General features: G+C 57.5%; 11 protein-coding genes across 11 annotated transcripts; 7 read left to right on the top strand and 4 right to left on the bottom strand.

The window, feature by feature from the left end:
• Positions 1–260: 260 nt before the first annotated feature.
• On the top strand, positions 261–1,053 carry VMA11 (H(+)-transporting V0 sector ATPase subunit c'; the record flags this gene model as incomplete). Its single annotated transcript, XM_083194895.1, has 6 exons — positions 261–308; positions 379–409; positions 489–571; positions 631–743; positions 791–961; positions 1,011–1,053. The coding sequence occupies 6 exons, from the start codon at positions 261–263 to the stop codon at positions 1,051–1,053; spliced, it is 489 nt and encodes a 162-aa protein (XP_083049808.1).
• A 530-nt stretch (positions 1,054–1,583) lies between these two features.
• ACO1O0_005475 (uncharacterized protein) lies at positions 1,584–2,488 on the bottom strand (the record flags this gene model as incomplete). The annotated part of the gene is made up of 3 exons (XM_083194896.1): positions 1,584–1,693; positions 1,745–2,326; positions 2,407–2,488. The coding sequence occupies 3 exons, from the start codon at positions 2,486–2,488 to the stop codon at positions 1,584–1,586; spliced, it is 774 nt and encodes a 257-aa protein (XP_083049809.1).
• Positions 2,489–4,475: 1,987 nt separating this feature from the next.
• On the top strand, positions 4,476–5,924 carry ACO1O0_005476 (uncharacterized protein; the record flags this gene model as incomplete). The annotated part of the gene is made up of 2 exons (XM_083194897.1): positions 4,476–5,685; positions 5,746–5,924. 2 exons carry the CDS (start codon positions 4,476–4,478, stop codon positions 5,922–5,924), a joined length of 1,389 nt encoding a protein of 462 aa, XP_083049810.1.
• Positions 5,925–6,565: 641 nt separating this feature from the next.
• Positions 6,566–9,127, top strand: ACO1O0_005477 (uncharacterized protein; the record flags this gene model as incomplete). The annotated part of the gene is given in 2 exon segments (XM_083194898.1): positions 6,566–6,574; positions 6,590–9,127. The coding sequence occupies 2 exon segments, from the start codon at positions 6,566–6,568 to the stop codon at positions 9,125–9,127; spliced, it is 2,547 nt and encodes an 848-aa protein (XP_083049811.1).
• Positions 9,128–9,690: 563 nt separating this feature from the next.
• On the top strand, positions 9,691–10,576 carry ACO1O0_005478 (uncharacterized protein; the record flags this gene model as incomplete). The annotated part of the gene is made up of 2 exons (XM_083194899.1): positions 9,691–9,823; positions 9,882–10,576. 2 exons carry the CDS (start codon positions 9,691–9,693, stop codon positions 10,574–10,576), a joined length of 828 nt encoding a protein of 275 aa, XP_083049812.1.
• Positions 10,577–11,173: 597 nt separating this feature from the next.
• VPS34 (phosphatidylinositol 3-kinase VPS34) lies at positions 11,174–13,966 on the top strand (the record flags this gene model as incomplete). The annotated part of the gene is made up of 3 exons (XM_083194900.1): positions 11,174–11,259; positions 11,319–11,420; positions 11,476–13,966. The coding sequence occupies 3 exons, from the start codon at positions 11,174–11,176 to the stop codon at positions 13,964–13,966; spliced, it is 2,679 nt and encodes an 892-aa protein (XP_083049813.1).
• Positions 13,967–14,122: 156 nt separating this feature from the next.
• ETR1 (MDR family NADPH-dependent oxidoreductase) lies at positions 14,123–15,443 on the bottom strand (the record flags this gene model as incomplete). Its single annotated transcript, XM_083194901.1, has 2 exons — positions 14,123–15,191; positions 15,250–15,443. The coding sequence occupies 2 exons, from the start codon at positions 15,441–15,443 to the stop codon at positions 14,123–14,125; spliced, it is 1,263 nt and encodes a 420-aa protein (XP_083049814.1).
• A 2,390-nt stretch (positions 15,444–17,833) lies between these two features.
• ACO1O0_005481 (uncharacterized protein) lies at positions 17,834–18,535 on the top strand (the record flags this gene model as incomplete). Its single annotated transcript, XM_083194902.1, has 1 exon — positions 17,834–18,535. One exon carries the CDS (start codon positions 17,834–17,836, stop codon positions 18,533–18,535), a length of 702 nt encoding a protein of 233 aa, XP_083049815.1.
• An 881-nt stretch (positions 18,536–19,416) lies between these two features.
• Positions 19,417–21,261, bottom strand: ACO1O0_005482 (uncharacterized protein; the record flags this gene model as incomplete). The annotated part of the gene is made up of 3 exons (XM_083194903.1): positions 19,417–20,709; positions 20,781–20,874; positions 20,945–21,261. The coding sequence occupies 3 exons, from the start codon at positions 21,259–21,261 to the stop codon at positions 19,417–19,419; spliced, it is 1,704 nt and encodes a 567-aa protein (XP_083049816.1).
• A 445-nt stretch (positions 21,262–21,706) lies between these two features.
• On the top strand, positions 21,707–22,720 carry mtg1 (the record flags this gene model as incomplete). The annotated part of the gene is made up of 1 exon (XM_083194904.1): positions 21,707–22,720. The coding sequence occupies one exon, from the start codon at positions 21,707–21,709 to the stop codon at positions 22,718–22,720; it is 1,014 nt and encodes a 337-aa protein (XP_083049817.1).
• Positions 22,721–23,080: 360 nt separating this feature from the next.
• On the bottom strand, positions 23,081–25,024 carry CTI6 (uncharacterized protein; the record flags this gene model as incomplete). Its single annotated transcript, XM_083194905.1, has 4 exons — positions 23,081–23,733; positions 23,796–24,034; positions 24,089–24,382; positions 24,471–25,024. The coding sequence occupies 4 exons, from the start codon at positions 25,022–25,024 to the stop codon at positions 23,081–23,083; spliced, it is 1,740 nt and encodes a 579-aa protein (XP_083049818.1).
• Between the last annotated feature and the right edge of the window lie 1,724 nt (positions 25,025–26,748).

The following is a 26,748-nucleotide window of genomic DNA, read 5'->3' on the forward strand; positions in this document are numbered from 1 at the left end:
TACGAGTACCGTTGGGCTTGGGCACAGGAGGCCAATCAACTTGAAGTGTGGCGTCCAAAGTCACGTGCAGCCCAAGTAGCTCCCCATGGCCCATGATTGGCCACGACACACGGTCAGATGCTCGAGGCAACAAGCTCCCGACCAGACAGCCTGGGCAGAACAGACACCTTCGAGCTGCGACGTCTACCAACGCCAGCTCCCTTGCAACGCCATACCTCCGTCTCGCCTCATTAGATCCGCCCCCCAAGTCTGCCGCCAAGATGGACGAGTCCGAGTACGCGCCCAAATTCGCGCCCTTTATTGGGATGGTGAGTCTGCCACAGCCCGATGCCGTCATCTTCTCCAGGGGCTTCCATTGCTAACGATACGCCGCGATAGGCTGGTATTGCATCGGCCATGGTCTTCGGATGTATGACTTCCCCTACCAGAAGCCTCTAGATGTCCCACCCTCTTGATCCTGGTGGTCATACTGAACGATTTGTCTACAGGTATCGGCGCTGCGTATGGCACGGCCAAGTCGGGAATTGGCATCGCCGGTGTGGGAACATTCCGGCCAGAGCTGATCATGAAGGTATATCGAAGCGAGCTTTGACACGTACAGACATCGTCTTTTGCTGACCACTTTTGCAGTGCCTCATCCCCGTCATTATGTCCGGTATTCTTGCGGTCTACTCGCTCGTCATCTCCGTCCTCATCGCCGAAGACCTGGCTCCTCCCTCGCAGCAGAGCTATAACCTCTTCACGTGCGTCGAATCCTTGACAGAGGCCGTATAAGAGCTAACATTTACAGTGGTTTTATGCACCTTGCCTGCGGCCTGGCTGTTGGACTGACGGGCCTCGCTGCCGGCTACTGCATTGGCATTGTTGGCGATTCCGGCGTCCGGGCATACATGGAGCAGTCCCGCATCTTTGTCGGCATGGTTCTCATTCTTATTTTCGGAGAAGTCCTGGGTCTTTACGGGTATGTACTCTCTATGCGTGCATTCTAGACCAAACTGACACTCGTCCAGCCTCATTGTCGCCCTCATCCTCAACACGAAGAGCAAGGGTTGATCGCCGTGCGGTTATGCGACCCCTCCCAACGACACATCCAACAGGATGTCCCAACAAACTTTCTTGGTGCACAGGATAGCCACCGAGGTACAAAGCAATGTCTTGATAAGAGCATAGGGCATGGCGTTACGGAACCGTGTACATTTAACCTGGCAGGTAGAGAAGAGGCAGAGACTTTTGCGGTCCATAAGCCTGAATACGAAAACCATGTTGTCGAGACGATCGCGGTCACTCAAATCATTCACCTAGAGCGCCTTCAAGTCATTGTTGAATTCCTAACGACTAATCACAAAGGTACCCGGCCATGACAATCATCAAAAGGCAGGCGAGTGGTAGAGCTGGACGACACCTGTGTCGCCAGTCTGCAAAAAGGAAGACGCCAATAACGACTACCCAGAAGAACAGAACCCGTTGAACCACTCTAGACGTGAACGCCGACAAATGCGACATGACACGTACATATGCATGACATAAGGAAAAAGAGGGTCATTACTACGATAAAGAAGCAAGGCAAGACGGCGCAGCGTCGGTCAGATGCGACCTCCCATGCGTCGCGTCCACTTTCCGCGACGACTATTTTCAACTTCGCGCCGGAATCTAGAGAAGCTCCTCTCGCGCTCCTCCCAGTTCTTCATCTGCTCTGTCGAAACGTTAGCATCTACACTAGTGAAAATAAGGGGAGGAAACCAACCTAGCATCCAGTCCCACTGCTTGTCCTCTCGGACAAGAATATCATCACCCCTCTCGCGCGCCAGCCGCTCGCGCTTGGCCTCCTCGGCAGCCCTCTCGCCGACTAGATATGGGTCCTCAAGTGGTCTCAGGACGTGTTCTTCAGTCTGGTTCGAAGTGCTCTGGTAGCGTTGTGTCGTGAGGTTGCTGCTGCTGCTACTGCCGCTGCTGCTACCGCTGCTGCTGCTACTGCCGCTGCTGCTACCGCTGCTGCTGCTGCCGCCCGCGCCGCTGCGGGCGCTCTCCATCCCGGCGTTGACGCGGCGCTCGATGACGCTGTGGAGCTGGCGGGCGGCGGGAGCGTTGCGCGTCGACCATGTCGGGATGCGGAAGTTGTGCAGGCTCGGGACGCTGAGCGGGGGCGCGGCAGGGATCGGCGGAAGGCCGATGGTCTGCGGCTGGGAGGCGGACCGGTTCCGGGACTGACCCTGGTCCATGTTGTTGCTGGAGGCAGCGCTGGAGGCGTTTCTGTTCTCCCGAGGGGCGTACGGGGGAAGACTTTCTTGGTAGGATGGGTTGGAGTGGTATGAAGGCGCGTCCGAGACTGACGAACCGGTTAGGCTAATACACTCCGTATAAAGAAATGGCGGAGATACCGAACGTGTATCCTTGGTCAGTACTTACCATAGGAGGGCGCAGCCGAGCGAATCGACGTCGTGTCGAAGTCCTCGGCGCTGTAGCGCGGCGCCACGAGGGAGGCCGCCATGATATGTGCAAGAGGAGAGAGAGCAGGCTGATAAGAAGATAGAGAAGAGATCCAGATTCGGTACCAACCGCCCACTTGTTCTTCTTCAAAAGCAAGGCCTGGTCTTGGAGTGGAAGAGAGCAAGAGTGAGGAAACGAGAAGAGAAGACGTTCAACGAGGTGCGGACTTCAGTTCCTGGTTGGGCGGAGCCGGCCTCGGGCCAGAGGTACGGACGTATCCGTATATCAGAGACTCAGATTGGGTCCAGGCGCCTTGGGCTTGGTGAGGCATGGCAAGCGAGGAGGGGTCGGGGAGGTCGGAAACATGTGCACAGCTCACAGCTGGGGCAGCCCAGAGGCGCAGGGGCGGAGACAAGCTGCAGGAGATCCATAATCCACAGCAGCCCCAAGAGGTACTCTGTGCAAAGAAGGTCCAGCAAAGGCAGGCAGGCAGGCAGGCAGGGACTTGTGAATTGCAGAGTGCAGCCAGCCTTCTGCTAGGCGGCTGGTCCCCTCCAGGGCCATTAATGGCCATCAATCATGGCTGCATGGACATGAAGTGTGGCGCTGAGGGGGGCACACCACCTCTCCTGCCAGCGGAGGGGTCCATTGCTATCCAGGCCCGGGAACGACAAGGGACAGGTGAGACCAGGCGACCAGTCCGCAGGATGGTGTGGAGCAGGCGGTCTTGTGCCAGTGCTCCGCGCGACCCAATACGGAACAATGAGCACAAGAAGACGTCGAAGACGTCCCAGTATCACTAGGCAAAGTTTCTCTAAATGGGATAACCCACCGGATGAGCTAGGGTTGATTCACGGATGATAGGGATACCTGTAACCTACCTAATCATGGCACCAACAAGCTTCTAAAATGGCGGGGTCGCTGTAAGTGACACGCACTGGCTGGCGGGGGGGATAGACTCACAGGGACCCGTCATCGAGGCATCTTCGACGTCAGCAATGGAGCTCAGTTGCAAAGGCCTGGAAAAAGAAGTTCCACCAGCACGGCATGATGAATCCGGTTTATTGCCCCCTTGGCAAGCGGGTGGAACTCGATGATGCGCTTGTCGCTTGGTGATGAACCGAAAGCCGTCGAGTGGCTGTGCACAATTAGGTGGTTGCCTCTCTCTCTTGCTCCCTTTGGGGAAACCCCCCTCCTTTTAGTTGGATACAAGCTAGCATACTGTCTCCGGGGTGCGCATCCCCATTCGCCCACCTGCAATCTGTCGCCGCATCATGAGTTCGAGATGTTCGAGATCGGCGAATATAGCCCGGCCGTGATGCGGAATGACGAGCACCGGCTTTATTCGGATTTCGTGCATCGATCTAGGGGCCCTCAGCCGTCATGGTACCTGTCGACCGGTCAAGGCACAATCGAGGGGGAATCCTGTGTGCGAGGAGACCAATGCAGGGTCCATCGCCAATGCAGCCGCCAACGACGTGGCCCGACCTGAGTCTCCTGACCGTGCCTAGAGCATATAATTCGTATTATTAGACACGTATGGCCGAGGCGCTTCTTGATGGGAGCCTTGGCTAGGAACTTCCTCCCTCGTTGTCTCTGTCTGCTTAGGTAGGCAAGGCCTCCACAGGTACGGATAGTAGTATGGAGCACATGATGCACGTGCGGATGTTTTACCTGGTTCCGTATGTACTAGTTTTAGAATTACCATTGTCCTCCTCCATATCCTCAAAATACCTCCACACGCTGCAGTATACTTCAATTTTAGTAATTTTATGTTTGGGAGCATGCCGTTGTTGCTGCCGTCAAACCGTCAAGCCATCACCTTGCCTTGCAGTTGCTCTTCTTGCGAGGCAGTCAATGCCCCACTTTTGGTAAAGTGCTTCCGTCGCGTTCACAGACGCGACTTGCCATGGCCCCTCCCAGCTTCCAGCAACAAACCACATCCCCAGCGCCGGCGTCCTGAGCGAAGCTCTCATTCGCATCTTCAGATCTGAACTTGTTCTTCTTGTCAGCATAATTAGATTAGACGGCCTACTGGCCTTCCCACCATGCCCACCCGCGTCGAGGACGACTCCGACGCGGACCATCTCTCGACATCTGCCTCTCCGTCACCTTCTCAGTCACCCTCTCGCGCCTCAGGGGCGCGCAGCAATCTTGTCGTGAGGGAGGCGCAAGGATCCCGTCAAGTTTCGGGTTCAAAGCGGAAACGCGCCGACACGGGAACCGAGGAGTCTTCCACCAACAGGAGACGAACCATCGAACCCGAGACGTTGAGCGAGGATAGAGAGGATGAAGATAATGAAGAAGATGGCGATCAGGGGGAGGACAGCGACGACGTGTACGACCCCGACCAGCCGGTTGAGGAGCGGCGCAGAGTGCAAAGAGGCCTCCGCAACCTATTGCAGGATTTGACAGAGAACTCTGAGGAGTACCTGCAAAGTGGCTCCCGCGGCCTCAACGAAACTATCCAGAAGGCGAATGCCTTCCTCAAGAAGGTTAAGCGCCCCGGTGAGGCCGCCAGCGACTCAAGACTTCTCGTCAGCACAACCGATCTGTCATACCGGAAAACCCTGCGGCTGACGCAGGGCAGCCTTTCTCAAGGCGTTGATGTCGACGAGTTTGTGTCCAAGTGCATCACGTACATGCGACAGGGCAGGGGGATTGAGGACGACAATGCCCCTGAGCTTTCCAGTACGCAGCGCCACCGGAGAATGTCCCGCCCACGCGACAACGACGAGGACGACGAGGAGGCCGGCGATGAGGGAGACATGATGAACTGGGCGCATCTGGGACGGTTTGCCGCGCTACCATACACGCATCGACCAGCCTTGCCCGGATTCCTCCTAGGACCGCTCTCAGTGGAAAAGAAGGCACGCAAGATCACGAAGCGCAGCGCCCCGTTCCGGCCAAATAACTTGACCGAGACACGGCCAGAGGTGCTCGATGCCACCGACTTTGCCACCTCGGAAAATGAACTTGCGGCCATCTGTGGCAAAATCTTACAACAGCTTCAGAAGGTTCAGGCCGACGTACAGGAGACAGTCGCGGAGCTTATCGATGATGACATGGACGATGCGAAGAAGACTGAGGTCATGCATCAGCACGGTCTGCGCAGCACCGGCGGCATTGATCTCATAAGATTCGTGGTCAATCCAAGGTCATTTGGTCAAACTGTCGAAAATATGTTCTACCTCAGCTTCCTCATCCGCGACGGCAGAATCGAAGTCGACTTTGACGATGATGACCTCCCAGCCATCTGTACGTCCCTCCCACTCCTAATTGCCCACGCGTCTTTAACATCTGTTCAAGCCCCGGTAGATAGAGATGTGGAGGATGAGGGCCGTGTCCGCGGTGGGTACAAGTACCAGGCCATCTTATCCATGGATATGGAGATATGGCAAGACATTGTTGACACTCTCGGCATCGCGGAGCCGATGATTGAGCACAGGAGAGAGACGGCACATCGGGGTCCAGGGGCGAGAGGGTGGTACAGCTAAACTACGCTTCGCCGCCTACAACTTGTTGACACGATGCTCTAAGGGGGAACAAACCCTGTTGCTGATGATCTACATCATGTCATAATACATACCCATTTGAACTGCCACCCGCCGCTGCCCTTCTCTCAGGAGATACCAGCTCTTTGTTCCCAAAATCACAGCCTTGTGCACTGATCGAACCCGCTTGTGGTCACTTCGCAGAGGACAAAGAATCGAGGCCCTCCCCCTTGCGCACTTGCACCGAGCACGCGCCACCACCAGGCCTTGCCCTCTGGCTAAACATAACCCTCGGTTTCCAAATTTGGACCGAGATGATGCCAATATGGGAAGCTGTCCGTGCTATCAATTAGTGCCCCCTCAATACCCATTCGCAAGGGTAGCTCGAGATTTAGCCCAGGAGGGCGGGCGATTGAAATGCTTCGAAATACCCCTTGGTTCGTCCCAATGACCAGCGCCCCTTCCCCTTTCTCTCATTGTACCGCACCTCACAGGGTGGGAATGGTCATTTGAGATTCTAAATTTCTGTGAGAAACAAAGTAGCATTCGAAGGCTGACCGCCTACACCCGACAAACCCTTGCGGACTCGAGTCCCCAATCCTTTGACCGATCACTCCACACCGCCTCACTGGTTTGTCGACAACATGAGGGGGGTAAAAATCAAGAAGAGGCCTGTGAATCGTGGGAAGAGCATGGGGAAGAGAAGCAGCCAAAAGTCGACTCTCAACGTCCCCTCGGTACCGGGCGACACGGACTGCGAGCCGGGCCCTAGTCTCGGCTCGATAGGGAGCTCCAGGGGTAGGGAGGACAGGAGTAAGCCTGCGATGTTTAGAAGCAGTGTCAATCTCAGCTCGTCGCGGCAAGATCTCTCGATGCGTACCAATCTGGAATCCAAGTCGGTGCCTATGAGTTACGGTTCGGATGACAGTAGGGCCAGAGCAGGGACGACAGAAGCCGATCCGGATAGGCTGGCCGTCGAGTGGCTCCAGGACAGAGCCGGCGAGAGGTTCGAGACGTCGCACCAGGTGTTCTCCCGATTCAAGAAGGAACAGAACCAGCGCAACGAGCGTGAAAAGACACTATGCGCCAAAGTCAAAAGCCTGTTCGCTGTCTTGGAGGGACTGGGTGGCCTGACTGCAGACCTGCGCGCACAAGCTTCCGAAGCCACGGACTACCTCATCGCCGGGGTCAAGGAACTCTCAGACGACGCGATGAGGTCGCAGGTGGGCGAGATCATGCGAGGCAGACAGATGCTAGTTGCGGTTGCCAAAATCCGTGCGAACAGCGCCATCGACGCATCCAGATTGAGGAGGGGATCCCCGCCCCCAACTACTACATTACTGGGTACCGATCTTGACAGGAACGAGGATAGCGATGAGAAAGACAATAGCAGAACAGGGAAGAAGGGAATTAGCAGCAGAGGTATTGCCAGCAGACTCGGCAATAGCGACGATAGCTCTGCAGATAGCGACAGCTTTCAAGCCGTGAGGGCTTCATTCGGTGACGAGATTTCTACGGCTGCTAGCGCCCTAGCATACGAGGTGGCGGAGGATAGCCCCAGCTCTGATGAGTACAGTGAAGATGGAGACGACGGGGAGGGCCTGTATGATCCGGAAGATCAAGATGACGACGATGACCGGGACGAGGTAGACCTAGAACAAGATGCCAGAAGCGGTGGCTCTAAGAGGGTCCGATGGGGCAGACAAGATGACTATTCGGACGATGAACGGCGTGGACCTGCCCCTTGGGCATACCAAGATCATACCCCTAAGGGCAAAGATGTGGCCACTGGTAGCGACGAGGAAGAAGACGACGGTCTCAAGGAATACGCCGATAGCAGTAGAGACAAGCTCGCCGACATGCTAGCACAGCGCGAGAGGTTGTCCTGGGACCAGCTTGGCGGCAACGAGTCCCCTGCCTCCTCTGTTGAATCGTGGGTGGCAGAGCAGGCTGTCCGTCTGGAGGAGAGCGATATCGAGGTTCCTGAGGATCAAGATATCCAACATGGCGACGCTCCCACCCCACCAACCCCTGGAACGGATAGGGAAGACGAGGCTGGACAGGTATGGAACGGACTCAAAATCACCCACAAGCCAGAAGCCCTACCGCCACCACCTGCGGTTCGCACCACTAAAAGCCACTCCCAGCCCCAACCTCGAAACTTCCCCAGTATGGATGTCATCTCGTCCGACACCAAATGGAGCTCCCACGAGGCCGAAGAGTCCCCCATGCAACCACGCCCCAACGATCCCGAAAAGTCCCACCTCAAATCAACATCCAACGAGGCTAGAGAAACACACACCAAATCAAGCTCCAGCGAGGCCGAAGAGTCCTCTGGTTTGAGCACGGGATCGGAGGGATATGGAGGAGTGACAACGGCAGACGCCAGCCAGTCTACGGGGATAGAGGGTCACACCGGTCCCCGGTCTACCATGCCAAAGCCCTTAGGTAACAGCAGTTGGGTCGTAAAGGTCAAGCGGAAGCGATTACGAAGAGCCCGGCAGCGTCGAGCAAGGAAGGTCAAGCAGTGCCGCCGCAAATCAGTACCGAGTGGCAGAGGAATATCTTCCACAATGGAGCGTGATGAAAGTCAGCCCGAGAAGAAAACGTCCATGCTGGACAATATTTCCAAGGCGATAGGCTCGATGTCAACCACTGCGGATACAAAGGCCTGCCTTCCACCTCGAGGTCTAGGAGCCTCCATCAGCTCCATCGCTTACACGCTGCCCGCCACGCCTGCTGACTTGAGAGAGGCCTTGGGCGCTCTTGTCAAGGCGCAGTTCACGGCTTGGGTTGAGCTGTTCTGGTTCCTGGTCACGGGCAGCTACCTGGGGCTCGACTACATGGTGCGACTGGTGGTGGACCCGGTGCAGAGCGTCTGTGCGAGGTTCGAGCACTGGATTGAGCACCCCCTGCCCAGGATGGCGGTCTCGCGCGTGTCGTGGGAGTCGCGGATCATCCTGGCGATACAGCTGTGGCTGGGGGCAAGCTTCCTGGTGGGCCAGATCTACGTCGCCCTGCAGCGGGAGAGGGCCGTGTGGATGGATGCCAACAGGGACACGCGGATTTATCTGCTGGAGTACATGCGCGAGGACCCGTCGTGGAAGTGGCTGCCCGGGGTGGACCCGAACCTGATGTTTGGCTGGGGCGAGGTGAAGAGGATTGTCTGGAGCTGGCTGTATCGTGTGAGCGTGCGAGGTGGCTGATTGCAGATGGTTACAGGTGCGAGTAATACTAGGTAGTAGTGGCTGGCCGCATTAGTAATTGTCATTCTGCGCTGTTACGGCTGTTGAAAATACGCTGGAGGTGACACGCTGAAACAATAACTGTAATACGCCGGAGCGGGTTCATCCTCCTCCGGCACGGCCGGTATTAAATGGCATGGAATGTCCTGTCCTGCATATGTGTGGTTGCGGCTACTCGTACGTAGTACCTCCGTACACACGACAGGGACGGGCATCGACACTGATCAAGTATAGTCGGCCGGCCTCGCCGTGGAACCTCGGCAGGGGAATCAAGCGACATGAAAGTCATGCGCCAGGCAGCATGGGACTTGCAATTGCGCTTTGTCAGACCTCGACGGAGCCGACTGAACCAACTGAGCCCACTGAACCTGGCAGAGGCCGGTCGCAGGTTTTGCGTCATCGATACTGATAGTCGGCGCCATACCCGACAGTCAGGGCATATATTAAGCCTAGCCCAGACGCTTCAGACCCATCGCCAGCAGACACGATCCATATCCTCGACCCAAGCAGCATCTCACGCCATCATGTCGTCCAAACTCATTCCCTGGAACCCGGCCGAGGTCATGGTTATCCGCAATGTCACTCCCAACATTGCCACCTTCTCCGTCCCCTTTGCGCGCTTCGGCTCCATCAAGATTGGTGGCCGTGGCACTCTCGGTGAGTCCTCACGGTGCTTCCGCTCAAAGAAACCCCACATCAACTGACACCGCTCCAGTCAAGCTCAGCTCCGGTAGTCTGGCCGTCTTCTCGCCCGTAGCCCTCACCGATGACACCAAGGCCAAGATCGCCGAGATGGGTGGCGATGTGGCCTACATTGTCGCCCTCGACTTTGAGCACCACATATTCATCTCCGAGTGGGCCACGGCGTTCCCGTCTGCCAAGATTGTCGGCCCGGAGGGTCTCCCCGAGAAGCGCGCCAAGCAGCAGAGCGACCCCAAGATCGGCGGCGAGAAGTTCGCCGTCGTCTTCACCAAGGCCACCAAGCGCGAGACGCGCATCGGCGACGACTTTGATGCCGACTTCGACTACGAGTACGTCGACGGCCACGCCAACCGCGAGCTTGTCTTCTACTACCGCCCGGACCGCGTCCTCATCGAGGCCGACCTGCTCTTCTGCCTGCCCGCCACCGAGCAGTACAGCCGCGTGCCCGAGGCCGAGCGCCGCCCCGGTGGGTTCGCGGCGCGCATGTTCGAGGGCGCGCAGACGCCCAGCAAGGACAACAAGTGGATGAAGCGCTTCAACTGGTACATGGCGGCCAAGGACCGCGCCAGCTTCAACGACAGCCTGCAGGTGATTGACAAGTGGGACTTTACCACGCTCATCCCCTGCCACGGGGACGTGCTGGAGGGGAATGCCAAAGAGGTCTTCCACGATGTGTTTGAGTGGCATCTGCACGGGGAAAAGCTGTAATCTGTCATGTATCGATATTGTGATTTATCTTGTTTAGTAGGTACGGGCTGGGATCGGTGTTTGGCAGGTGGCTTGGGTGCTTCTTTGATACCATTCCCGCAGTGTGATTGCGATTGCAAATTGTACTATACTAAAACAATAGTAATGAGAAACTGTATGAGATCTGAGAGTGTTTGGTCAGTTGACGCAGTGTCTACCTTGAGGGTTACACTATCGCACTCCTTCTTAAAGTACAGTGAGTAAGAGGTGCAGTGGGACTGTACAGTCTGACAGAGTGGTGGAGTGGGGCGGAGGGGAGCTTCCCTGGAGTCGCTCCCGTCATCAGCGGAGCTTCCATCATCCACCCACCATCTCCATGCAACGAGCAACATCCAAACGCCTTCACGCCCTCGCCTCGAGCCACCCTGCCCAGCGCCAACAGGCAGACTGCTACTGCTCGCAATGACGTGACCCAGCATGGCTGAATATGGGAGGATGGACCCCTTCTCCTTTGCGGGGTCAAGAGATGTTGACCACCCGGTCAGCATCCGAATGTGCGACTTGTCCACCAGCCCTTCTACGTGCCCATGACCCAGTGGTATTGACAGCCCACGCAGAATGAACCTGGAGGGAGACGAGCCGCCTTTCCGATACTCGACACTCCTCGAAAGACCTGACCTGCGACACATCGGGTCTAATACGAGGTAGGTCCTCAATGTCACCCACCGCGATCCGATCCCGAGCTCACTGTACCTGTTGCCAGTCCCAACTCCGACCTCTACGTCACCGTCCAAGTCTGGGCTGGCTCCAAGCCCTTAACCGTCCCAGTGCAGACTGCTTACCGGTCATTTCGCTCCGAGAGAAAGTGCGCAAATCTCGCTCCGTGACAAGCGTCGACTAAACTAACCCACACCTCGCAGATGGAACGAATGGCTCGAGCTGCCCATCACATACAACGCCCTCCCGGCCGACTCAACCCTCGCCATCACGATATGGGATCTCTCCCCCATCGGCGGCAAGGATGCTAGCGGGCATGCGATACCCTTTGGCGGCACCACCCTGCCCATGTTCGACGACGACAACCAGGTTCAAAAGGGTCGGCAGAAGTGTTTGATACACCGGCACAAGAAAGCCGACGGCATGGACAAGACCCAGACCCCGGCCCTCATCATGGAAAAAAAGGGAAATCTGAGGCACGGCGAGACCCCGGCTCTAGACAAGGACGCTGAGGAGCTCGATCGCATGGAGAAGCTCTTTAAGAAGCACGAGATGGGCGAGATCCCCCGCGTCGACTGGCTGGATCAGATGGTTTTTCGGAGCTTTGAGAAGCGAGGGTTGCAGGCGGCCAAGTCATCCATGAAGATGCTCCAGCGGCAGCGAACCCTAAACGGGGACAGTGAGGATGCCAAAGATGCAGAGTCAGACACCCCCAGTGATGGTCGGCCAGGGCCGTCCACATTCCTCCTCAACATCGAACTGCCGCGATTTGACTTCCCCGTGGTATTTGCCGACCACGAATACGACCCTCCCCCAATATCCGCTCTGCAGTCCCTCTCGGCGTCGCAACCCAATATTTCTCAGAGGCAACCCCAGGTCCAGTTCGGCCCTGGTATCAACGGGTGGGAAGACGGCTCCGAAGGCCTCGGGAACCGCTTGATAAAGGTGTATGACCCCGAGGCCGGCCATCGTGACAACCCCGCCGAGGCTAAGCACCGGAGACTGTTTCGAAGCTCCCACAGACATGGCATACTGGACAAGGATCTGAAACCTAACGCCAAGGTCCGCGATGAACTCAACCAGATCATGTCCTACTCCCCGACACACATCCTGTCCCCCGAAGAGACGGATCTGGTGTGGAAGTTTCGGTATCATCTCACAAGAGACAAGAGAGCCCTAACAAAGTTTGTCAAGTCTGTCAACTGGGCCGATCAGAGCGAATCAAAGCAGGCGATTCAAGTCCTCGGTCGCTGGACCGAGATTGACGTGGATGATGCGCTGGAGCTGCTCGGTCCCTCCTTTGACAACCCAGGAGTCAGATCTTACGCCGTGGATCGCCTCCGTAAGGCAGATGATGACGAGCTGCTGCTGTACCTCCTCCAGCTAGTCCAGGCTCTCAAATACGAGCATGTTTCGGCCGAATCGGCGCAGGAAATTACCCAGGACTCATCCCTGGCGAGATTCCTCATCCAGCGAGCGGCCGCCAACTTCATGCTCGGCAACTACTTTTACTGGTACCTTATGGTTGAGTGCGATGACCACAGCCCAGTACAGGGAGAGGACAATCGAGAAATATACCGCAGAGTAGCCTACGAGTTCGTAGTAGAGCTCGTAAAGCACCCGGGTGGAGCCCAGAATCGTAAGACGCTGCTACGCCAGGCCGAGATGGTTGCCGTCTTGTCCAAGATTGCGAGCGAAGTCAAGGCATCCTCCGAGTCCATCGCCAAAAAGGCCGAGCGGGTGAAACACCTACTTGCAGACCCAAAGAATGAGTTGATTACGTTTGATCCCCCGCTGGCCATGCCACTCGACCCTTCGGTCAAGGTGACTGGCGTCGTGCCCGACCAGGTCACCGTATTCAAGTCGACTCTCAACCCAATCAAATTCACATTCAAGACGACTACCGGGAGCACATACCCCATCATCTTCAAGCTGGGCGACGATTTGAGACAGGATCAACTCGTCATTCAAATCATCACCCTCATGGATCAGCTTCTCCAAAAGGAAAACTTGGACCTCAAGCTGTCTCCCTACAAGATCCTGGCAACGAGCACCTCTGCTGGCGCCTCGCAGTTTGTCCAGTCGCAGAGCCTGTCCAGCATTGTAGGTAAGTTCAGGAACAATCCGGCGCTAGCCTATCTCAGGCACCACAACCCGGATGATAGACAGCCCCTTGGAGTGCGTCAGGAGACGCTCGACACATATGTTCGCTCCTGTGCCGGATACTGTGTCATCACGTACATCCTCGGTGTTGGCGACCGCCATCTTGACAATCTGCTCCTCGCCCCGGATGGCCACTTCTTCCATGCCGACTTTGGCTTCATCCTGGGACGCGACCCCAAGCCGTTTGCACCAGCCATGAAGCTTTCCAAGGAGATGGTCGACTGCATGGGCGGCGTCCAATCAGAACATTATATGCAGTTCAGGCAGTACTGTTTCCTCGCATACACAGCGCTTCGCAAGTCGTCGAACCTCATCCTCAATCTGTTCAGCCTCATGGTAGATGCTAATATTCCCGACATCCGGTTGGAACCGGACAAGGCGGTGCTCAAGGTCCGGGAGAGGTTCCACCTGGAGCTCAGCGAGGAGGAAGCTATTCTATACTTTGGAAGAGTGATAGAGGATACCCTGACGGCCTTTGCGCCCGTCGTCATCGACAAGCTACATGAGTGGGCACAGGCGTTTAGAGCATAGGGAGGGGAGTAGTTTATGCAGCTCAAGACTTGCACAGGAAAGGGCTATATCAATTACCCTTGGAAATATTGGAGTTCTGCTTCTCTAGAATACCTCATGGTTCATGACATATGACGGTGTTGAAACATTTAGTTGTACAGGAGTGGACGGAGCCATCTACGTCTCACCAAACACAAACACGCCCTTTCCTTTCCTGAAGCCCGAGAGTCCGCCCTGGACAGCATTCCTCAACGTAGCCTCCTCGGTGTCCCAGTCCCACTTGACCTCCTCTACGGGCACGTCGCGGAACTTGCCCGCGCGGATGAGGCTGAGGATATCCTCGATCATGTGCTTGCGGCCGGTGACGTCCTTCTCGTTCCACTTGGACAGCCAGAAGCCCACGAAGCGGATGTCCTTGAAGATGAGGAGGCCCACGGGCAGCGACACGGGCTGCTTGGCCATGCCGCCGTAGGACACCATGGTGCCGCCCTCGCCGAGCGAGCGGGCAATGGCGGTGGCTGACTTGCCGCCGACGCAGTTGAAGCCCAAGCCGATCTGCTCGCGGCCCTGGCGCGTGATCTCGGCGAGCTGGTCCCTCCACTCGCGCGACATGAACTGCGAGTCGGTCACGACCACGTCGGCGCCCAGGTCGCGCAGCTCCTGCTTGAGCGCCTCGGTCGCCTCGGGGGTGTCGCGGTCGCGGATCACGTTGATGCTGCGCAGGCCCCACAGCCTGCCGAACTGGATGGCGGCACGGCCGACGCCCGAGTTGGCGCCGTTCTGGATGAACCACTCGCCGCTGCCGACCTCGAGCGGGCGCATGCCCAGCCCGGCCTTGAGCCCCGCGCTGGGGCCGTAGGAGCGCAGCAGGCGGTACGCCGAGCACGGGTTGACGCTGACGGTGGCGACCTGCAGGGGTGTGAGCCCCTCTTTGTTGACCTTGAGGAACTTGTCGGCGTCGGCGACGGCGTGGGTGCGCCAGGTGCCGAACTGGGAGATGGCGGGGATGACCCAGTCGCCCTTCTTGAGGTCGGAGGAGCCGTCGCCGGCGGATAGGACCTCGAAGACGCCCTCGTTGCCGGGGGTGACGGAGGGCTCGGCGGTGCCAATGAGGGAGGTGAAGGGCGGCTTGGAGCCGTAGGTTCCCTGGACGGTGTTGATGTCGGCGGGGTTGATGGGCGAGGCCAGGGCGCGGACGAGGACGGACGAGGACGGGAGGGTGGGGGAGATGGAGTGGGCGTGGAGGCTGGCGCCAGGGGTCAGCAATACGTCGCATCTATCGTGGGGAGGGTAACGGGGCCTACTTGAGGACATCGGCGGGCTCGCCGTATTTCGAAAAGACGAGGGCCTTTGCCTGGGTGTAGCCATAGGGCCCAGACTTGCGACGGACGGAGGTCACGGGGAGGCGGGAGAAGGCGGCGGCGGCGGCCGTCTTTGCGGACGGGCGCGCAAGGCCGGCGGCCAGCGGGCGAAGCGGCAGGCACTGGGAGACGGCCATGCTTTGGGTGGTGTTGGCGATTGGCAAGGTTGGCGGTGTGCCCCGGGGTTGGATGTTGGAGTTGGGAGGGCCACTGGAGCTTCGTCCGATGTGGAAAAGCTCGGTAAAGCTGGACGCAGAGCTACCGAATAGCAGGTCGCAATTATGACGTTGTGCCGGCGAGTCGGCTACTACTATCCGCACTACATAGTACTTACTACTGTATGACATGTCGGGCCAGAACTGCTAACCCAGAGCCATTACCTTTACAGTCGGTGGTGCATTTGTCCTATGCTATGCTCTTGTTGCTTGAATTATTTACCATTCACATTAAGTAGTATTAGTCCAGTTCGCAGTTCGGTGGCGTTGAAGAGTCGACCAGTGCATCACTAGCAGGAACTGTGGTCCCGGGTCTCCGAACTCAACTCTGGCTCATAATCCGGAGCATAATATAATACCTGCCTTAATCAACATGATGTGATAGCTACACAGTAATTGTACACTTCTCCTAGGCGCCACAAGCGCAAAGGTCCAGAGATAATGCTACTATGCACGGATTGTCTCACCTAAATATAACAAGGAACCTCGCGGTGGCTGCATAAGTAATAATCATACGTTCATATCTGTAATCGCTCTGCATGAAGAGGCGTAGGGTAGTCTGACCACAGGGCATCCAATGGAACCAGGCTAGGAAGTCAAGGCCGTAGGATGGGATGCATCGGTTAACATGCCATAATCATACAAATATAATGAGTAGTAATATGCCCGAGCCACCGAGAGTCGGTCAAGAAGAAGGCATACGAGTAGACGGTGCTCCGAGTTCGAATATCCTTGAGATACGAATACGTATTAGCGGGAACCTTGGGCCGCCGACCACGGTCCACGTCCCACCACGTCGCCGATTTCTTTTGCCATCGGCGAGGAGCCAATGGGGGATCATCACAACTGAGACCTCGGGTGCTGGCAATAGAAGGCTGCGCTGTGTCTGAGACCTCATATGACGGATTGGGTTCTGTCGCTGACCTGCCGTGCCATGAAACAACCTCCAGAAACCTTCAACGGAGAGCGGGCGTTTCCTGTGTAACATGGCCGACAAACTCCCGGTTGGCACTATTACCAGAAGAGTCAAGTGGCGCTTGGAGACACCTCTAGTACCTGAGCGACCCCAAGCCACCGACTCCAATGCCCGGCTGTGAGCCTTGTCATCCGTATCCGTACTATGACGAGCAAGGCACTTAGGTATGCGCGTACGGATAGACTCGAGGCTGTCACCCAGCTGCCCAGGGCCAGAGCAAAGTTCAAGGGAGACAAGGGACTGACTGCACTGCTGGCTCGAGCCTCTGCAGGGTCCAACTTAACCTGCCAAGAAACCCCAGTGGGCGGGACTGGCCCTGTCTGTTGAGCTAGTACTCTGGGTCCTCCGCGGGTCTCGTCTCCAGCTTTGTGTTAGCACCCCCACACGTTTTGCGTGGTGGGTGCAGCGGACCCAGGGGTCCAGGTACGCCACCGGTACTTCATACCCGCCCAGTCCCTGGCCCGAAATGGCCTCCCATCAGTCAGTCCATCACCACCGGTTCACCACCAGTCAGGCTGTCAGAACCGTCAAACCCACAGGGCCATGACAGGGCCTCCAGCACACCAGCAGCCCAACCCCTTCCCGTCTCCACCTTCCGGGTTGCTTTTCCCTAGTAGAGAGGCCCAAGCCCAACCTCCAGCAATGGTGACCGCCGAGGTGAACTGTTGCTCGGGGGCATTTCATCGACTCCAGTCCCCCTCTCGAGCCTCTCTGGACTCCTCCCCCATCATATACCTACAGATACAAACCCATCCCCTCTGGTCGACGTCCACATACACACCCGAAGAATAACAGCACCCAGAGAGCTTGGCCTTGACACCACCACCACCACACCTGAATTACGAATACTATTGGGTCCTCGCCTGGCACCGCAGATTGGGACCGGGGTCGAGCCACCGCTCCCGCAAGCCTCAATCTAACGTTCTTGTCGGCCTCGCGCCACCATTGCACGAGCCTTCCAGCTCTGAGCCAAACCAACCAAAAGCCAACGAGCTACCCGACTGACCCTTGTTGGCGTTCCGCGAGCCCACGCTCCGCTCTAGGCCTCTCGTTTTTGCTGGCTGCTGTGCTCCAGTTTTCCAATTGCCCATCGCCGCCTCTCCTTTCCAGCTTTCCCACCATCCTCCTTGGCGGGGACAATTGGAATTGATCTCCATACACCATCCTCTCTGCTTCTTGCACTGCCCACGCCCTTGTTGGTCCCTCCGGATACCTTCGATCTCGGCCGAGCTTGACGCGCGCGCGTCCTCTCCTCCCCCTCCCGTAAAAGCCCAGCCTACCAGAACGCAACGAGTTCTCCGGGGAAGCTGCTGCTTCCTGACGAATCCGTTTCGCCATGCCCGCCCGAGTCGAGAATGGCGCCGGCCAGCCGGCCTCTGCGCGCTTCGAGCTGCCGGCCCTGGACCTCAACTTTGGCAGCATCACCGACGGCACCAACATCCCCCCGCCCCCCGACTCCCCCGTCGAGAAGGCCATCGAGAAGCCCGCCGAGAAGCCCGCCGAGAAGCCCGCGCAGCAGCAGCAGCAGCAGCAGCAGCAGCAGCCGCCGCCCAAGGTGCCCGTCAAGGACCAGGGAGCCCAGAAGCCGACGCTCGAGGTGCCAGCGGCAGAAAAAGCAGGAGAAAATGGTAACTTAGCCGGGACCAAGCGCCCCGTGGACGACGTGCCCCCGAGCCCGACCATGTCGACGCGGCCGGGCAGTCTCCGCCGCCTACTGAGTAGAACGTTGTTGAATAACAGTTATGCAGAGGGTCCGGTGTCCAACGGGAATGGAGCAGCAGTCAACGGCAGCCGGCCGGCGAGCCGCAGCGGGGCGTCCTTCATGGACGACCGCAAGGCCAAGCGCAGCAGCGGGTGGTTCCGCCGGTTACGAGGCGGCGACCCCAAGAGGTCGAGCCTCATGTTTGAGCAGCAGCAAGTCATGGACAGCGCCGTGTCCACGCCCGCAGGTCCGCCGCCGCCGATGATCCCCGAGCTGAAGGATCTGGAGAAGGACGAGGGCAGCCTGGGAGGTGATCTCTTCAAGAACATCAAGTAAAGTAATTAATGGTTGTTTTTCTTTTCTTTCGAACGGATGGGCGAGAGGCCACGCGGGAAGGAATATTTTATTTTGCCTAATGTTGTCGCGGAGGGTGAGGAGGATGTTGGGTTGGTACATATGCGCCGTTCCGCTCGACCTTTCGTTATTCAACCCTCCGCACTTTTGGACGAGCGAAGCGGCGCACCCGAGATCATCGGAGTTACATTCCTTGCTTTTTTTTTATTTGCTTTTCCCTCTTTCCAAAAATTGTTTCCGACAAGAGCGTCTTAGAGCTGGGGATGGCGAGCCAGGGGAGGGAGCTACAAGAGGGAGGAGGTGGTGGTTGTTGTTGGTGGAGGTGTGGCAAAGAGGCGACATGGAGGAGAAGGAAAACAGGGGACGAGGAGAGGAGGGTGGAAGTGGCAGACCAAGATACCCAGCCCGGATGGAGGGCTCATTCATCTGACATATGACTTGTGTGTGTTCTTATTTTAGCCTCTCGCTACAGATCTGTTTGGACCATGTCGACGGAACCAGCCCTTTTGCAATGCTTGTTGGAATATCATCATTTGGTTTATCATCATGTATGTACCTACCTAACAACACACGGGGGAAGGCAATCAAAAGCTATCGGATCTTTGTTGAATTTGATTACGCAGAGTAAGAATGGGAATGTCTCTGCCCAATTTTGCGATTCAGACAGCATCTTCGTCAGCGTCGTCGCACGACGCCGTGTCCGGATGTATCGGTGGGCCCCGCCCCGGTCTTGTGGAAGGCGGTGGACGGGTTCCCCCGGTCTTGGAGTGTGGGGGACACCGATCTAGGATAGACTGAAACTCCGGGGGCAGTGGAGGTCAGTCTAGTTAGTTTGCAGACTATTAACCCCAAGCTCAGTAGCTCTAGTCTGCTTGTTTCCCCTTTTCCTCGTCGGTAATAATGGTGGTGGCATCGCCGGGAGCACCCTCGCCGTCGTCTTCCGGGTTGCCCTCACGGCAAGCCCACCCGTCTACCATCAGCAACGTCTCGCGGGACCAGATCCGGTTCATGACAGTCAGCCGCACGGGCACGAGGGCGATGATGATTAGCGGGAATGCCGGCGCGGCGACCGTGAGAGTCACTCCGAAGACGATCCCTGTCATGACGATTTGCGTGATGGTGTAGCCGTGGACTCCCGTCCACGTGACCCCCGGTGGCAGTTGAGGGAGCTCAGAGGGCGGGGTGAGGAGGTTTGCGATGCGTGTGAGTATCGGGTTGACGCAGAGTGACTGGTAGCCCATGAAGATGAAGAGACCAGCCAGGACGGAGGTCTGTGTCAGGCCGAGGAGTCTCTGGAGGGGAGGGGAGACAAAGATGAGGATTAGAGCGGCCTGGATGAAGTGGGAGTACCTCTGCTCGTACGTCCGGGGAACGTATCGGGGTTGTGGCTCGGTACCGCCCTCCTCTCTCTCCGAGGCTTCCGTGTCATCGTCGCGGACGTAATGGAGGAGAGATTCGGAGTGCAAAGGGGCCTGGGGGAGAAGGCCGTTGGCCGGGGGTATACCCAGTATGCCGCACATAATGGTTGTGGTGCCCAGCAAGAAGATGTCCCAGGAGAAGCCGCCAGGCTTCTGGATGCCGTAGCGTCTGACGGTGCAGATGATGCTGCTGATCTCGTGATCAAAGTAGAAGAGCACAGTGACAATAGCACCAGGGATTATGGAGAGGAAGACCCATTCTATGGGGAGCTTCCAGAACTCGACAAGAAAGATGCGTCGATCGGGATTGGTTGGGCGGAAGGTAGTCTGGACGTCTAGCTTGATGTGGTCCAGCGATCTGAGCTCTCCCATGTAGGGGATCCCGATCCAGAGGATGATGGAGATGGCGGCGGCATATTCGGTCAGGCCGAGGCGGACGTAGCGGTGGAAAAGGGGTGTCCACCGGTTGGCGGTAGAGAGGAAGATGGCGACGAGACAGGTGCCCAGGGCGCCGATGATGGCGTAGAGAAAGGCAGCAAGTGTTGTGCGGTCGTGTGTGCGCTTGAGCTCCATGGCGGCCTTGTGAAAGTAGATGACGCTGTTGAGCAGAGAAAAGATGTCGGCGCTGAAGTGGGTGACATATTTCATGGTCCAGTCGTGGGCGTTGAAGATGGCGAGCAGGTAGTGCATCCAGCCGGCGTGGATGAGGGACCATGCCATGACGTGCAGGAAGGGGACCTGTAGATGGATGTAAGTTTGAGGAGGTACCAAGTTAGGTACTGAGTTAGGTGGTGAACCATTCCACCTACACCAAACTGGGTCTCGCACAGCTTGTAGACATTCTCGGCGAGGACGGAGAAGGGCCCCGTGACTCCCAGGATGGTCAATGGCTGTGCTGACAAGCTTCGAGTTGCGACAGACACCTCATCAGCTCCTGCTCTTACACAATAGAAGGGCCGCGGACTGGACTCACGCCGCAAAGATGATGCCGCAGAGACCAGTGCTCAGGACAATCTCAATGGTGCCCCATGACTTCCCAGTCAGGGCATACAAGTCGCTGGCAAATGTGAGGCCAGGCAGGATGTTGGTGAAGAAGATGTACACGGCGCTGGCAACCACTTGCTGGTTGAAGACGGCCCAATCAGACAGATATCGGCCCTTGAGGTTCTCTAGATCCTGCTTGAAGAGACGGAAGGGACGGAGGGCTCCCCCGGGACCAAAGTACGACTTGGGTCTAGCTGTCGATCCCGAGAAGTCGTGGGGGCCAGAAGCCCCAGTGGCGTCTGTCATTGAGCCGGTCGGATAATAATGGTTTTGATGACCAGACAGAGGCCATACCGGATGCCAGGCTCAAACGGCAACGCTCCGATCCAACGGCACGCACGGTATATAAAAGACCGGCACAATTCGATTTTTACTTCCTCTTTTCTTTAATCATAGCAATATCATATCCGCCCCCAAGGCTAGCACTGCCTGGTACCTAGTTCTAAACGGGTGCAAGCCTCTGGACAGAAAAACACAAACGTGGTGATTCTGGGCCACTCGATTGGCTGGCTCTTGAAATCGCGACTCGAACTCTGCACGCCGAGACTTCGATTGCACCTTCAACACCCAACTTCGACGTCTTGACGCCAACCAAGCCAACACACCAAGCCCCTCGCATGGCCAATTCGCCCCAGTAGCTACTGCAGCCCACCTTAGCCGGCTGCAAGATGAACCGGTGACCCTCACAGCCATGGCGCGCTTCGTCCCCCGCGACTCCTTCGCCATCCCCAACTCGATCCCCAAGACCTACTTCCTGGGCCACCACCAGGCCGGCGCCCAGAAGATCAAGACCATCCTCCCGACCATCTCCCTCATCCTCGAGTGCCGCGACTTCCGCCTGCCGCTCTCCACCCACAACCCCCACCTCGAGCAGTCCCTCGCCGGCCGCGACCGCCTCATCGTCTACACCAAGTCCGACCTCGCCACCGACTCGCGCGGCGCCCAGAACGCCCTGCGCAGGGTCTACGGCGACCGCGTCGTCTTCTGGGACAAGAACCGCCGCTCCGCCACCGACGCCCTGCTCAGGCGCCTCAAGCATGCCGCCGCCGAGGCCAGGTCCCTGACCGGGCTGCGCGCCCTCGTCGTCGGCATGCCCAACGTCGGCAAGAGCACCCTCCTCAACGCCCTGCGCAGCGCGGGCACCGTCGGGAAGAAGGCCAAGGCCGCCAAGACGGGCGACCAGGCGGGCGTGACGCGCAAGGTCGGCACGTCGGTGCGCATCGTCGAGTCTGAGGAGAAGGGCGGTGTGGGGTCGGGCGTCTACGTTATGGACACCCCGGGCATCTTCCAGCCGTACGTCGACGACGGCGAGACCATGGTCAAGGTCGCCCTCGCCCACGGCATCAAGAAGGGGCTCATCGACGACGAGATTCTGGTCGACTACCTCCTCTACCGCATGAACCTCTGGGACCCCAGCATCTACGAGCGGTACAGCGAGCCGACCAACGACGTTAATGATTTTCTTGCCGCTGTTGCCAAGCGCGAGGGGCGCCTCAGGACGGGCGGCCTGCCGAACACGCCTGAAGCGGCGGCAAGAGTGCTGTCTCTGTGGCGGGACGGCAAGCTGGGCAGATACGTCCTGGATGACCTGTCAGAGGATGATATCCGTGCGCACGAGATGATGCTTGCGGAGCCCCGGCTGAGCGTGAACCAAGCAAAGAAAATGCAAAAGGAGGAGCGCAAGAAATTGAGAGAAGGAGTGTAACGAGAATAGTGTACAACATGTACGTATATATATGTGTATTTGTATCATAGACGTCGTAGAGCATATTACCCGATTCGTCTTCGTATAAACGGCCGATCCTTTTGTCACTAATGGACGCCCCTGTCTGTATCTCAGAAGAAGGGGGAGGTGGGGGGGGGGGGAAGGGGGTTGGGTATATGTATAGTATGCGGAAACACAAAAAAGTTGTTGATCCTCCCGACTCGCGGAGGCCCAAGACGCCATGTCCATGTTCCTTTCCTCTCCAACGCCTGATCCAGAGCTATGTGTCTGTATGGTACACCTATTTCGCCCATATGCATTCCTGTCCCTTGTCGGCACTTGTGCCCGCTATGCTGTCCCTCAAGTATACTGGTTCTGCCACTTGACCATATCGCGCGTCAGAACATCCATCATTTCCATGCAGTTCAGATCCTTGAAGTCCTTCTCGGCCGGGACAAGGCCATTCCGGCCCTCTCCCTCCGCCGCCGCCATTTCCGCCTCGCCGTTGAGCTGTGCTGACGGCGTCTTGTTCGGGGAGGCCTCACCGCTGCTCGAGTTGCTGTTGGAGCTGATACTACCCTCCGCAGCAAGGTCGACCTGGGTACGAGATATAAAATCCATGATGGCCCCTACGCGGCGCTTCATATCTAGCATGCTCATCTTGTGTGCCATGGCCGACTTGCTCTTAGAGTGCTTGTGGTCGCCGCCGGTGGCTCTCGTGTGGCTCGGCTCGTCCGCATTCCTCTGAATATCGCGAGACATGGATCGTGCGGGGGAATCTTCCCGTTCGGCGTCGCGGTCCTTTGTGTACTGATTCTTGCCCTTTCCTTTTTTGTGGTGGCTTCTTGCTCCTTTCTTGTGAGAGCTTGCGACGGCGGTTTGTGTTGTTGGCGGTGTGTCTGGCGCGGGCTGCGGGGCAGCAGCTGGGGTTTCGGAGCTGTTCGCGGGCTCTTCGCTCTTCTTCGCTGCAGCCTTGTTCGACGCGGCCGGGAGTTCCTCTGACGGATCTGAGTCTGGTGCAGACACTGTCAGCGGCGCACACAACAAACTTCAATTTGTTTTGCATCTCACATACCTTCTCCTCGCCGCCGTTCCGCACGGCCTTTGCGTTTGTTTACAGCATCTTGGCGTTGGCGTTCTTTGTCCTCTTTTTCTGACCTCTCCCGCTGGCTCCTGCCATTTCGAGCCTTCTTGGATCCGTTCCGTGCTTGCCCCTCATCTTCCGACTGCTCTAGACTGGGCACGTCGCCTTGTTCGGCGGGTGGTGTTTGGGACTGGGAGTTAGTCCGTTGCCTCTTGACGCTCGGGACATTGCTAGGGCGAGGTCAGACACGATCCAGAGATGCATGGGGAACCACTTGAACCTACTCTTCGCTGTCGCTGCGACCCCGCTTTGTTCGTCTTATGATAGACCCCTCTGTGCCATCCTGTGCCGTCTCCTCCTTGCTAGCTTCAATTGCCCGGCGCAATTGCTCATCGTCGTAGGCCGCATCGCGGCTGTTCATTGTGGACCTCCGTTTGGAACCATTCGAAGACGAGGTGGGACGCAGGTTTTTCGAGTCTCCCTTCTTTGGTGATTGGCCTCGCTCTTTAGAGATAGACGTCGCTCGCGAGTTGGCGCGTGATTGTCGATGCAGAGGAAGATACTTGGAATATTTTTGCCTAGGCACAGAATGAATTAGCATCACCGCAGGCTGTGCCACCAAGTCTCCTAGTGGCCTAAAGGCCACGAGACCGAGAAAAGACTCACCCATTGCTGGCAAGATGGATTTTGTGCAGGTCTTTGCGGCATAGTTCGCAGAAGTACTCATCCGGAGAACTCTCGGCACTGAAGATGCCGACGCAAGCGCCGTGCTGCCAGACCTTGCAGATGTCGCATTGAACGTAGAAGCCTGTAACATCATCGGTGAGTTCGACAGAGGCGAAGAAGTCGGCGTCGGCATCCTCGACTGGCGGGCGGCCAGGGTAGTCTTCGGAGCCACAGAGACACCGAACTGCCTCGTCCTCTTCGTCTTGAAGGTCGTCGCTGGCATTAGCCATGTCTGAAGGGTCGTGGCGCGAGGGCTTGTCTTGCTCGTCTTCCTGGCCGCGCTTCCGCCTGCGGCCGAGGAGTGTGTCGTCAAAATCCTCCATGGGTTCTGAGGAGAGAGAGGCGCTGGGAGTGGACTTTCCCGACGAGGTTTTATTGAGGGTGCGGGAGTTGCGGTCGACGCGAACGGAGGTGGCTGAGGAGGTGGACGACTGGTGGGACTGAGAATTGGTCGGGCGAGCTCTCGACGATCGACGGGGGGATGGAGGAGCCATTGAATCTAGGCGGGAAAGGGATTGGTATGGAGGGAGGCGGTGGGAGGGTCGCGCTTCGAATCGTCGGGAGTAGAGGTGCGAGGGGGGCGCGTGGAGTGGTCCCGGGACCCCGTGAGGGTCGTAGGGGACGGGAATTGAGCGACCGAGGGACGGTAGCGCTCCTGTGGTCGCCAATGATGCGCGCGGCGAGGGTGATAGTAGTCGAGGGGGATGCTGAGCCGTTCTATGAAACTATTGGGAGCGGGTCGGTGTCGTGTGTGAAAAGCAGCCACTTCGAGGACGAGATGGGCGAATTCTCATGCTGGAGGCGAAGAGGCGATGGGCAGACGCGCTCATGGCACGGGGAGAAAGTTAAGGTGGAAAGCAGCGCGCTGGGGCAACAAAAGAGAGGGCCGTCGGAGTAGGTAGAAAGGAGAGGCAGATGGGGTGGGCGGTCCGTGGTGGAGGAAAGAGGAGGGCACTGGTATGGGTGGTGCTACTGACGAAGTATGGCTGGCGAAGAAGCGAGGGCTGGACGAGGACGGACCTCCATTCTTTCCAAGGTTGTGCTGCCACTCTGCCACTCTGCCACTCTCCACTGCCAGTGCCCGGGTGCCCGCGCGCGCTGCTGGATTTGGAGCTTAGTGGAGAGGACCGGCGCTACGACTAGAACGGACATGACTCCACATGGCCTTGCCCGCCGCCCGGCAAAAATCCGCACAATGGCGCACATATACACATCCGCACCCGCCTCAACCAAGGCGCAGACGCTCACAATTCCATCTCTGGTGGGATTGCGGTGCGGGGCTCAACCTCGCTCGACCTCGCTCGATCTCGGTCAACCCCGAGTCAATTCCTCCGCTCTAGCAACACCGTCGGTGCTACTATGTAATGTCGTGGCTGTCCGTCCCCATCCCTGCTTGCGCCGCAGCGCCCTCTTCTAATTGCCGTGTTTCTCGATCGAGGTACGAATATCCGTACTCCGTATAATAACTCAGAGAACGTATTCGCACCGTCCGGGGTGTAATTTCGATGATGTAGCTGTCTGTACCCGCATTGATGGGTGGTGACCGGAGTTCGGTACCGACTCCTGCCTCCTTCCAAACACCGGCCTTCTCAACTACTACTAGCACTCCGTAGACGCACAGGAGAGCTCGATTCGTACCAACGCTAGCATAACCACATGCAGTTCATCTGGGCAGACGGTACCTACGTTACGTAGTTTCTAACTAGATGCTCTTTAAAGAGTTGGATTTAGGTTACCTAGTAATAATAGTATCTGTAGTCTCAATCCAGCTCAACGTTCCATGCCAAGCCATTCAGGCACTCGCACCTGCCAGTGGCCTGCTGACTAAGGCGTTTCATGCCCCTAAGGAGCACACAGTCGTCCACCTATCCACTATCAAATGCCATTTGCAATCATCGGTCCCCCCTCGTCGCCCCAGCCACGACTAAACGACGTCGTCTGGCTTTGCTGTTCATTTTGCTGCGTTAGACATTGTCTTCTTGTTTACAGCGTCAAGCCACTCCTGTTCAATCGACGGTTCCCGAGGCGTTGCATGCGCATTTGATCTCCCACGACCGGGCCGAGGTGTCCCTCACCTGCTTGCTGGTCTTCCACTATACTCGTAGGTACTTGGCCCCCCCCGGACGGACGGGCACTTGGGTCTGCTGCGGTCGCCTTGGGCGCCGGGAAGGCTGCTCTGCCATCTCTTTTCAGACTGTGCGGCTGCTCCCTTGGGCCA

This window comes from Amphichorda felina, assembly GCF_050947745.1.
Source record: "Amphichorda felina strain 45539 chromosome Unknown scaffold_5, whole genome shotgun sequence".
NCBI lineage: Eukaryota > Fungi > Ascomycota > Sordariomycetes > Hypocreales > Bionectriaceae > Amphichorda > Amphichorda felina.